Genomic DNA, 11,047 nt, shown 5'->3' with positions numbered 1-11,047 from the left:
AAATAAATTGGAAAAAAAAGAAATCAATAATAGAATGAGAAAGGAAGAATCCCTACACACTTGGAAATGGTAGTTGACCTATTATCCCAGTTTGTCATTCAGATCCTTGTTATAGAGGAGTTGAGGTTAGGAAGAGTTGTCCCCTCAGCTGAAAGGCATTTCAGGTTGGGCAAAAAGAAAACTCACTCTGGATATTTCAAACTGAGTATTGTTGACAACAAGGCTGGAGGGAGGGGGACAGCTTAGGAGGCTGTTACATCAGTCCCACCTGACATTAAAAGTTGAAGTTCACCAGCATAGGAAGTACAGCTTGCTGATTGTTAGTGGGATCAGTTTGGTGGCTGATTGAATTTGGGAAGCATGAGAGATATTGCCACCCTGGTATTGGTGTGGTTTTTAGACAGACCTGAGAGAAGGTACAATTCAGATGTCTTCCTAGTGTATGGCTGGTTTCCAGTTTAACCCATGGATGCACAGATCTGTGTGTGTGTGTGTGTGTGTGTGTTTTTAATAAATCCTGCTTCATTCTTTAAAAGGTTCAATAAAGTTTCCTCCTCCTCCTCTTCCTCCCCCAAGATCCTCCCCAGTGGTGCCATCTGTCAAATAAGGCTCTCCTATCTGGACAAGCAGAGGAGTTTCCTTTCTGCGGTTTGGGGGATTGGACCCTTAGGGCAGGTTAACACTTTGCTTGCCCTACCATGGTGTTAGCCTAAGATGGGTACATGGTAAGTGGACCACTGATGTGTCTTCAAACTTGTATTTTTGTTCCCCTTTTGAGAATGCAATGATGGTGATAGCTCACCTCAAGGAAGAAAGAACATTTGGAGTTCTCTCCGAGGTAATTTTGGCAGGAGGAACCCTCGTTATGAACGTGGTGGATATGAGCCTCAGCCTCCACACCTCCAGGAGGATGATGGAAGTGTGCTGATGAGAGATGCCCGGGAGGACCCCCAAATAAGACAGTAAGTGATGGGGCAGACTGGATTGCATGTAGCAGCCCCTGGGACTATGCGACTCTTTCACTCTCCCTGGTCTTCTTTTTCTTCTTTCGCTGGAAGACTGAAGAAGGCCAGAAGTGGAATAATGGTTAAGCGATCCTGATTGTAGTCCTGGTGACAGAGAGGTGAGGGTGTATAGAAGAAGTCTTTCTTAGCATTTATGGCCCTACCTCTGTCTTTCCTCTTCCCTTCCACAGCACTCCCTATAGCACCCGGCGTGACAAGAGGAGAGTGAAATGGCAAAATGAAGGCCATATCCATATTACTATGTGGAGAGATAGAAAAACTCCAAGGAGAGGAATGGGGGAGAACACACAAGACGGAAACCCAGGGAGCTGGTTCAAGATCACCGTGAGTGTCTTGGCAAGGTCTGCATTAGGTAGACTATCCTGGAACCTTATAAAAAAGGAAGAGCACATTAAACAACCTTACGTCAATTATTTGGAGGAGAGCTTTCCAATGGAGATTTCTCTTCTCCATTGGAGGGTCTAGGAAATCCATATTTGGCACGAAAATAAGAAAGAATGCCAGTGGTCCCTTCTTTCAAAGTCCTATGCAGCTCAATATAGAAGGTCAGATAAGAATGCTGTTGGGTCTGTTTCCAGCTTTAATTCTCTGTTGTCTCTCCTCACTCCCATCCCTTCTTCTCACCTTTAGATTCCCTATGGGAGAAAGTATGACAAGACATGGCTAATGAATTCAATCCAGAGCCATTGCAGTGTCCCCTTCACTCCAGTGGATGTAAGAGAGGATGATGAAGCCAGATGAGTGGGCACAGGGAAATGTGGGTGGGGGAAGCCAACTGAGCCAGAAGACTCTATCCTCCAAAATTATTGTTGCCGCCCCCCCTGCAGTTTCACTACATGAAAAACCAGGCTCGGTTCTTTGTCCAGGGTGTTGGCACTGCCTCTGCACTGAAGGGTGTCAGCTACAAGATTTATGATGAGGAGAACCGAAAGGTATGTGTTGAGGGCACTACCTCTCCCTAGTCCTGGGGCAGGAAGAAAGGGCAGGGGCTGGTTATCTTCTCTGGAATGAAAGTTCTTGGTGTTTACCCCACCTCTCCTTCCTGCAGATAACTATCTTTGTCAATCCCTCCTCTGTACCCTACTCTGTGAGGTATAAGTTGGAGCCAGAAGAAATGGAGCAGCTAAAGGTAATGCAGACTCAAGGCCCATTGCGTGGCCACACCCAGACCCACCCCTTCTTCCTCGAGCCCCTGATTTCCTTATCCCCACCAGAGCCTCCCAGTGGCTCTCTGCGTCTCTCTCTGCAGCTGACCATGAACAAACGCTATGACATCTCCCAGCAAGCTCTTGACCTCCAGAGTCTCCGCTTTGACCCAGGTACACTTGACAGCAGTAATTCTTGGGTAGGTGAGGGCACAGGGATCTTTCTGGGAGGGGGACTGAGGGATGGCGATGTGGGGAGGGTTTGGGCTGGTCCTGGACTACTCTCAGCCTTCTGATTGCCTCCTCTCGGCTTCCTGAAGACTTGGTGGGCCATGATATAGATATAATCCTGAACCGAAGAAACTGCATGACTGCCACCCTGCAGATCATAGAAGAAAATTACCCCGAGGTGAGAGCTTAGGCCCAGTGCTGTTATTAATGGTAGGGGGTGGAACACATGGGGTGGAGGACAGAGTTGTCTCTGAGGCCCTAGATAGTAACTGTCACTCTAACTCTTCTTCACCAACAGCTCTTGTCCTTGAACTTGAGCAACAACAAACTGTATGGGCTGGATGGCCTGTCTGACATCATAGAGATGGTCCCCACAGTCAAGATCCTGAACCTCTCCAAAAATGAAGTGAGAAGAGGGAGCCTGATCAAATTTGGGGTTCACAGTGGGTGGGTAGTGCTCATCAGAGTGGTGGCAGGAGGCAGGAGAAGGTACCTCTGTGGAAAGGTGGGGGCTGGGGGTGCCGGGGCCTGTGTGTGTCCCTTTCCCTGGGACTCCTTTCCTGTTTCTTCCCCGTCCTTCTCAGCTGAACGTGGTGTGGGAGTTAAACAAGATGAAAGGGCTAGAGCTTGAAGAGCTTTGGCTAGAAGGGAACCCCCTGTGTGACACTTTTCCAGACCAGCCCACCTACATAAGGTCAGTGTGAATCCCTGTCACCCTTCCTGTGGACCTTTGGGCCTGGGAGCCTGAACTGTCCCTGAGAACGCATGTATGCAGGAAGCTGCAGCCCTGGTCCTCGGGAATGACTGTAGGCCCCACCTCCTCCTCTCTCCCTGTCCCTCACCTGTAAGGCGTTTCCTTCCTCTGACCTGCTCACCTGTTCTCCTGGTCTGGGGTCTCTTTCCACCTCTCTGCATTCAGTGTTCTTTAGTATACCCTCCAAGAGTGTGCTCCAGGAATCAGGGCCCCTCCTCTTCCCCAGGACCAGGAGTGACCAGCCTTGAGCCAGATGCTGGTGCCCTGGACTGAGAAGGGTCCTCTGGCCTGGGGCCTCATGCTGAGACAGGATTTCCTACTCCCTGCTAAGATGGGACTTCCCTCCCTTGTTCTGAGAGGGGACCTCCTCTCAGAAGCACTTTCCTCCTCCCTTCCCTCCACACATCACATCATCACAATTGGTCCTTTAGAAAAGCCCTGGGTAGCCCAGCATAGGTACATTTCCTCAGGCCAGGAACCAAAAGTGACAGGCACAGGTGCACAGGGGCCATCAGGAGGGAAGGTGGTGATCAAAAGAGGGGGCCACAGACCCTCAGCTCTATGCTGATCTGGGGCTTGACCCTCTACTCCCTCCAGGGAAGGTCTCCTGCCCCCGTGGCTGCCTCATTTCCCATGCCTGGCTCAGGCTAAGCTCACACAGGTGACAAAGTTTCAGCCAGCATGCAATGGGCCCCCAGCCCAACCAATACCTGCAGGTTTTCCATTCCTACCTTGGGTGCCAGGGCCAGCCAAGGCAGATGCAGGAAAGGACTGCAGCCAGGGAGCCATTGCACCCTTCTTCTCTCTTCCTCTTGATCCCCACCACTGTGGTAGGGCCTCTTTCCCTTCCCTTTGTTTTGCATTCTCTTCCTCCTTTGTCTCTGGTTCCCCTATGTCTCTCCCACCTCTCCCTTCCTACCTTTACTCCCTCTTCTGTCTTCATCCCCCTCCTCCCTCCCTGCCTCCTGGGCCTTGCCTCACTCACCTCCCTGCCCCAACATTCTGGGCCATCCCTGGGGTGGGAGGGTATCATGGTCCTGCAGAATGCTGCGCCCCTCGTGATACAGCAGAGCGCTGGGCTCCCACTCCATTCCCTCTTCTCTCTAGAGTCTTCAGTGGGGATTTGGAGGAAGGAAGGGAAGCAGGGAGGGGAAGGCAGCCCTGGAGCCTGGGCTCCACATGTTGCTTCTTGTGGCACTGAAGAAGGGAGTCAGGGCAGTCTAGGTGGAAGCTACCCAGTGGAAAGGAGGGAGAGGTGGGGGAAGGGAGAGAAAGGGTAGGAGGGAGGCTTGACAACCCTGACCTATCAGTCACTTCTTTCTATTTTGGATTTTGGACAGTGCCATCAAGGATTGTTTTCCTAAGTTGCTACGCCTGGTAAGTGACTACACTCATCATTGTCTCTCACTAACATTGATCACCACCACACCTGCTCTCAAGCTCTTTGGGTCTTCTCTAGATTACATGTTTGTGTCAGACCCTTTTCAATTTTAGGGTACCAGGACTCCTGAAAATGACATGAATATGCTCTCTGGAAAAATGTGTACGTACACACACACACACACACACACACACACACCAGAAAAAAGTTGCATATAATAGTAAATACTTTCCAGATGTCATGTTGAAGACGCACACTCTAATCTTGTCCATGTAATTTCCAGTGCGCTTTCATACCTAACCTCTGACCCTCACCCTCTCTTGGGCTCATCTTTTCCCCTGATCATCCAGGGCCACTTCCCTGGTCTCCACTGCTGACTTCTTCCCTTCTCCAGGATGGCCAGGAGTTATCACCACCAGTTATCACTGATACTGACACACCCTGCTTGTTAAAGCCCTGTAAGGTGAGGGAAAATTGATCAAACAACATTTGGGCTATTACAAGGGAGGTTTTATCAGCCACATTGTCTCAAATGTCTTTTGATTCCAGGAAAGCTACAAAGGATCTGATGCCCTGAAGAGTCTAGTCCTGCAATTCCTGCAGCAGTAAGTACTCCTGGGAATCTGGAGAAGGAGATGGCTAGGACGAGTGAGGCTACCCAAGCTCAGAACTGCTGACTGGGTCTGGAAATCTCATTTGGGGTCCAGACCACAGAAAAAGACTGTCCTCATTACTCTCCCACAGGTACTATTTGATCTACGATTCTGGAGACCGTCAGGGTCTTCTCCATGCCTACCATGATGAGGCCTGCTTCTCCCTGGCCATTCCCTTCAGCCCTGAGGACTCAGCCCCGTGAGTAGCAAAGCTCAGACTGTTCCTGGGCCCAGTGGCTCCCCAGCAGACACAGGGAAGCTCCTGGAATCAGCCACACTGGCCAGACCACCACCTTCTGTTCTTCTTTCTCTGCTAGAGGCAGCTTGTGCGAGTACTTCAAGGAAAGCAGGAATATGAAGAAGCCCAAGGACCCCTGTGCGTGTGTGATGGGGAAGACTGGGCATGGAAAGGGGATGTGCAGGGTAATTATAGGTCCCAGGGTGTGGCGACCCCCAATCTTTGCTTGCTTCTCCTCCCCCACTTAGCCCTGTGTGTTCAGCCACTGAAACATACAAAATGTGACATCGTGGGCTCCCTCTGTGTGCTGCCCAAAACACAGCACGATCTCAGCTCCTTCTTGGTGGACATGTGGTTCCAGACGGTGAGCACCTTCGTCCTCCCAAGGGCAGCCCCAGAAAGCCATGGGTGGGTAGAAAGTATAGGTAACTTAGCACCTGGGCTCTTCTCTTTCAGGAGAAGATGCTCTGCTTCTCTGTTAACGGGGTGTTCAAGGAGGGTGAGTGTGCACAGAGCCCCTCCCCAAATGCCCCACTGCTCCCTCCCCGCTGGCTGGGCTCCCTCTCCGAACTGTCCCAGCTTCCCTGATCCCTTTCCTTCTCTTCCTACTCCTGCTGTGTTCTCCTGCCTCCACTCTGTCCCCAAACCATCCTGGTCTGAACTGGCTCTATGCCGGTCTGCCCCACACAGCTTGGGCATTAGGGACACAGTCTGTGGAGTTTCATGGCTGTCATTCCAGATCCTTATTCTGAGAGCTACTTGGGGTGGCTACCTAACCTCTAAGTTTCCTCGTTTGCAAAATGGGGCTAACAATGACCACCTCTCAGATAAATCAAATGAACTTGTGGCACCTGCCACCTGGTAGAGGCCCTGTCACTGGGAGTAGACTGTCCCTACTGTTGCCATCCCCATGCCAGACACCCTGACTCCCAGTGAACAATTGTCCCCTTCAGCATGAGTATCGAGTCAGACCCTGACTGAGGAACACCGTGTGGGCATGTGACGTATGTGTGACTCTAAGAGGGTATTGTTGTTTGTTGTTGAAGTGGAGGGAAAGTCTCAGGGTTCTGTTCGCGCTTTCACCCGGACTTTCATCGCCATCCCTGCTGGCAATTCCAGGTGAGTGCTACGTTGTAGGTGGGAATGTTCATCCCAGCCTGGGCTCAGGGGTGTGGGAGTGTGGTGGTGAAGACATCTTAGCTTTCTCAGTATTGTGGAAAGCCAACAGGTAGATCCAAGGAGCAGTCTGGTCTGGTGGTTAAGAGTATGGGCTCTGGAGTTAGAGCACTGGGTTCTCTTCTTGACCCGAGCACTCACTGGGTGTGTGTGATCTTGGTTAAGTCACGTGACCTCTCTGTGATGCATTGTCTTCCTTGGAAAATGGGGATTAGACTGCCCATTCCCTTGGGCTATTGTAAGGGATAAACGTGGGTATAAAATCAACCCTGGGTTGCAGGTTAAGTACACATCTAGTGAGTTTGGTAGATAGTCCCTGCAAAGGTGGGCTCTGTGGAGGGGTGGAAGCACTAGCCAAGGACTCTGGGGTGGGGGGAAGGCACATAAGGGGTATGGAAGGAATATGGTTGGTGAGGGGCAGTGGGAGCAGGATCTTTGTTGGGGATGTGGAGTTGTACCTTCGTCCACTTGTCTGAGGGCCCATTTTCCCTTCAGTCTGTGCATCGTGAATGATGAGCTGTTTGTGAGAGATGCCAGCCCCAGTGAGACTCAGAATGCGTTCTCCAGCCAAGAGCCTATACTGACCACCAGCTCCATGCCCACCCTCTCCCAGGAGCAGCAGGAAATGGTTCATGCTTTCTCCACTCAGTCTGGGATGAAACTCGAGTGGTCTCAGAAGTGAGTGGTGGGTGTGCATGGGAAGAAGGATGAGTTGGGGCAGTGACTTGGGTGGGGGAGCGTGAATCAAAGACATTGCAGGAAATTTGGAAAAGTAACATTTTTGAATAGTTTGCTTCCAAAAAAGAAAAAGAAAGAAAGAAGAAAGAAAGTGGGCCCATGGAGAAGGTATCATACTATTATATATGTGAAGGATTTAAAAAATAGTATAATGCTCAATGGAATTGTCTTATATATAGAAAATCTGAAAGAGTCCACCAAAAAGCTAATAGAGCTAATAAACTCAGCGAGGTTAGGGATAAAAGGCCACTATACAAAACTCATTTGCATTTCTATGTGCTTGCAATGAGCAGTCCAAAAATGAAGTTAAGAGAACAAGTCCATTTACAATAGCATCAAAGTAGTAAAATATTTGGAAACAAATGTAACAAAAGAAGCACAAATCTTATACTCTGAAATCCATAAAACGCTGTTGAAAAAAATTAAATAAATAGAAGGACACCCCATTTCCATGGGTTGGAATATTGCTAAATGGCTTAATATTGTTAAGATGGCAGTAATACCTAGAGCAATCTACAGATTCAATGCAATCCCTGTCAAAACCCTTCTCTGCAAAGATTGACAGGGTTATCCTAAACTTCATACATAAGTGCACCAAAACAATCTTGAGAGAAAAGAACAAAGTTAGAGGACCCACACTTCCTAATTTCAAAACTTGCTAAAAAGGTACAGTAATCAGGACTATGTGGTGCTGGCATATGGACAGTGCATGAATAAAGGAGTAGAATTGAGAGTCCACAAATAAAACCTCACGTTTACAGTCAACTGATAGTCGGTGACAGTGCTGAAAAAAATCTGTTGTAAAAAAAAAAATAGTCTTTTCAGCAAATGCTGCTGCGGCAACTGGATATCCACATGCAAGACAATGAATTTTGACCCCAGATTCACATCATGTGCACACGTAGACTATAAATGGGTCAAAGATCTAAAGTTTAAGAGCTAAATCTATTAAAAATCTAAGAAGAAAACATAGGTGTCAGTCTTCATTCATTAGGCAAGTGTTTCTTATATATGACACCAAGAGCAAAAGCAACCAAAAAAAAAAAAAAAAACCCAAAATCAAAACAGATAAATTGGGCCTTACCAAAATTAAAAGCTGTTGTGCACCAATGGACACTATCAAAAGAGTAAAAATCCTGCCAAAAGAATGGGAGAAAATACTTGAATATCACATATCTGACAAGAATATGTGAAAAAACCCTTGCAGCTCAACAGCAAAAGGATAAAAACTCCAATTTTAAAAAGTGAAAGGGGTCTGAATAGATAGTTCTCCAAAGAAGATATATGACAGGCCAACGAGCACATGGAAAATCTTCTCAGCACCATTAGTCATTAAGGAAGTGCAGATTAAAACCACAATGAATCACTACTTCGCACCCACTGGGATGGCTTTTAATCAATAAAATGAATGATAACAAGTGCTGGTGCAGATGTGGAGCAATTGGAGTTCTTATGTATTATTGATGCGGATATAAAATGGAGCAGTGGTTGGGAAAAACATTTTGGCAGTTCCCAAAAATGTTAAATATGGAGTTACCCTATGAACCAGTAATTCCATGCCCAAGTATCTAATGAAAACATCTGTTCACTCTAAAACTTGTACAGGAAGGTTCATAGCAGCATTATTCATAATAGCCAAAAAAAGTGGAAACAACCCAAATGTCCTTTAGCTGATGAATGGATAAACAAATCTGGTATGTTCACATGGTAGAATATTATTCATTCATAAAAAAGAATACAGTTCTGTTATAAGCCCTGCCATGGATGAACCTTGGAAACATGCTAAGTGAAAGAAGCCAACCTCAAAAGGTCACATATCACATGATTCCATTTATATGAAGTGGCCAGCACAGGCAAATTCCCAGGGACCAAAAAGCAGATTAGTGGTTTCCATGGTCTGGGGAAAGAGGAGGAATAGAGAGTCATCTCTAATGCTTAAGGAGGAGGGTTTTTTTTTTTTTTTTTTTTTTTTGGCGATAAAACTATTTGGGAATTAAATCACAGTGATGGTTGTGCAGTCTTGTGGCTATACTAAGGAAACACTGAATTGTACACTTTAAAATGGTATGTGCATGCAAAAATAATAAAATGGTATGCACACTATCTCAATAAAAATGACTGGAAACTTGAACTTTTAAATTTCCCATTTATTTTCTTGAACATCTTTTTTTTTCATTTATTTATTTTCAGCATAACAGTATCATTATTTTTTCACCACACCCAGTGCTCCATGCAATCCGTGCCCTCTATAATACCCACCACCTGGTACCCCGACCTCCCACCCCCCCGCCACTTCAAACCCCTCAGATTGTTTTTCAGAGTCCATAGTCTCTCATGGTTCACCTCCCCTTCCAATTTCCCCCAACCCCCTTCTCTCTAACTCCCCATGTCCTCCATGCTTTTTGTTATGCTCCACAAATAAGTGAAACCATATGATAATTGATTCTCTCTGCTTGACTTATTTCACTCAGCATAATCTCTTCCAGTCCCGTCCATGTTGCTACAAAAGTTGGGTATTGAACATCTTTTTTTTAATCAGTATATAATAAGTTCCCTTTTTCTTTCGGAAAGGTCTATTTTTCTGTTTTGAATTCTAGTTGGCATGAATGCCAGTGATAGACATTTTCACTAGGTCTTTCCTCATCATTGCACATAGTGTTCATTCCGGTACATGCATCCCAGCAAAGAACAGGCACTGATTTAGCATCCCACGGTCAGCATGTCTGTACTGTGGTACTAATGGAGATCACCTGTTCTTCCACTCCAGGTGCCTTCAGGACAACGAGTGGAACTATACCAGAGCTGGTCAGGTCTTCACTATGCTCAAGGTGAGGTCTGGGAATCATTAAGCGGGCTACCGATGGGCATTTCTGGGCCTTCAGTAAGGCCAAGAAAATGGAGGCTGGGTGGCCTGGGAATGAAACTCCGGATCTGGCTCTTCTGATGTCCCAACTCCTTCCCTCCAGAATGAGGGCAAGATCCCAGAGGAGGCTTTCAAGCAAACCACCTAAAAGAAGCCTGAGATGTCCACGTCATCACTGTTTCTCTTTTCTCCAGCCTAAGGCTATACCCATGACTGGGGATGGAGGCCTGGCTGACCAAGAAATCAAAATTACCTTGCAGGCCAGGTAACATAAGCACCTGAAGGATCGGTTCTTCCACGTACTTTCCCCACTCAGGCTCACTGTTTATTTTCATAATAAAGAGTTATGTTGCACGTTGTATGTTGTGTGTCCTGGATCGCTCTTCTCCTGCCCCAACCGTGAACCAGCGAGTCCAGGACTGAAAGGCCCTCTCCTCTTCCTGACATTGTTCACCCTGGCACAGCAGGTACACAGGCTTGACTCCACAGGTAATATGTCAGTAAATTCTGGTGAGAAGGTACACACACTAATTCCAGGGATTGGCCTTTGAAAACAGTGTGACACAGATGCTCTACCTGGAGGCCTGCAGAAGCAGGCATGTGGCCTGGAACAACAGGGGCTTTGCAAGGGCTGCCTACCAGCTAGTGAGTTCAGTGGAAGGAAGGAAGATGAGGACTCACATGTATTTACTTCTTATTCCTAATCACTTGGATGCATTCAAAGGCATACCATCAATAACTTTATGACTTGCACACAGGTGAATAGGAAATGGGCCTTTTCACACCTCTCACCACGCTTGCATTTGTCTTCTCATCTATCCACTGTACTGCCCTCTTCCCCTC

The 11,047-nt window shown here is 47.3% G+C and overlaps 1 protein-coding gene across 1 annotated transcript; it reads left to right on the top strand.

Moving 5' to 3' along the window:
• Nucleotides 1–906: 906 nt before the first annotated feature.
• LOC122896464 (nuclear RNA export factor 2-like) lies at nt 907–10,437 on the top strand. The gene is made up of 20 exons (XM_044234671.1): nt 907–962; nt 1,196–1,349; nt 1,656–1,739; nt 1,853–1,957; nt 2,074–2,154; nt 2,275–2,344; nt 2,491–2,579; nt 2,700–2,807; nt 2,986–3,095; nt 4,496–4,532; nt 4,931–4,999; nt 5,086–5,141; nt 5,281–5,388; nt 5,507–5,565; nt 5,676–5,791; nt 5,884–5,926; nt 6,474–6,546; nt 7,099–7,281; nt 10,109–10,169; nt 10,308–10,437. Exons 1-20 carry the CDS (start codon nt 928–930, stop codon nt 10,350–10,352), a joined length of 1,686 nt encoding a protein of 561 aa, XP_044090606.1. The 5' UTR covers nt 907–927; the 3' UTR covers nt 10,353–10,437.
• Nucleotides 10,438–11,047: the final 610 nt, after the last annotated feature.

The sequence above is a fragment of the Neovison vison genome, chromosome X, assembly GCF_020171115.1.
Source record: "Neovison vison isolate M4711 chromosome X, ASM_NN_V1, whole genome shotgun sequence".
NCBI classification, from domain to species: Eukaryota; Metazoa; Chordata; class Mammalia; order Carnivora; family Mustelidae; genus Neogale; species Neogale vison.
This window is presented reverse-complemented; position numbering and strand designations above follow the sequence as displayed.

What these genes read in the sequence shown, in the direction of transcription:
- LOC122896464 (XM_044234671.1), top strand. Translation starts at nt 928, where the DNA reads ATGAGAGATGCCCGGGAGGACCCCCAAATAAGACA. An exon ending in TGAACCTCTCCAAAAATGAA is followed by an intron (nt 2,808 to 2,985) that starts GTGAGAAGAGGG and finishes CGTCCTTCTCAG; the next exon opens with CTGAACGTGGTGTGGGAGTT. An exon ending in GACCAGCCCACCTACATAAG is followed by an intron (nt 3,096 to 4,495) that starts GTCAGTGTGAAT and finishes GATTTTGGACAG; the next exon opens with TGCCATCAAGGATTGTTTTC.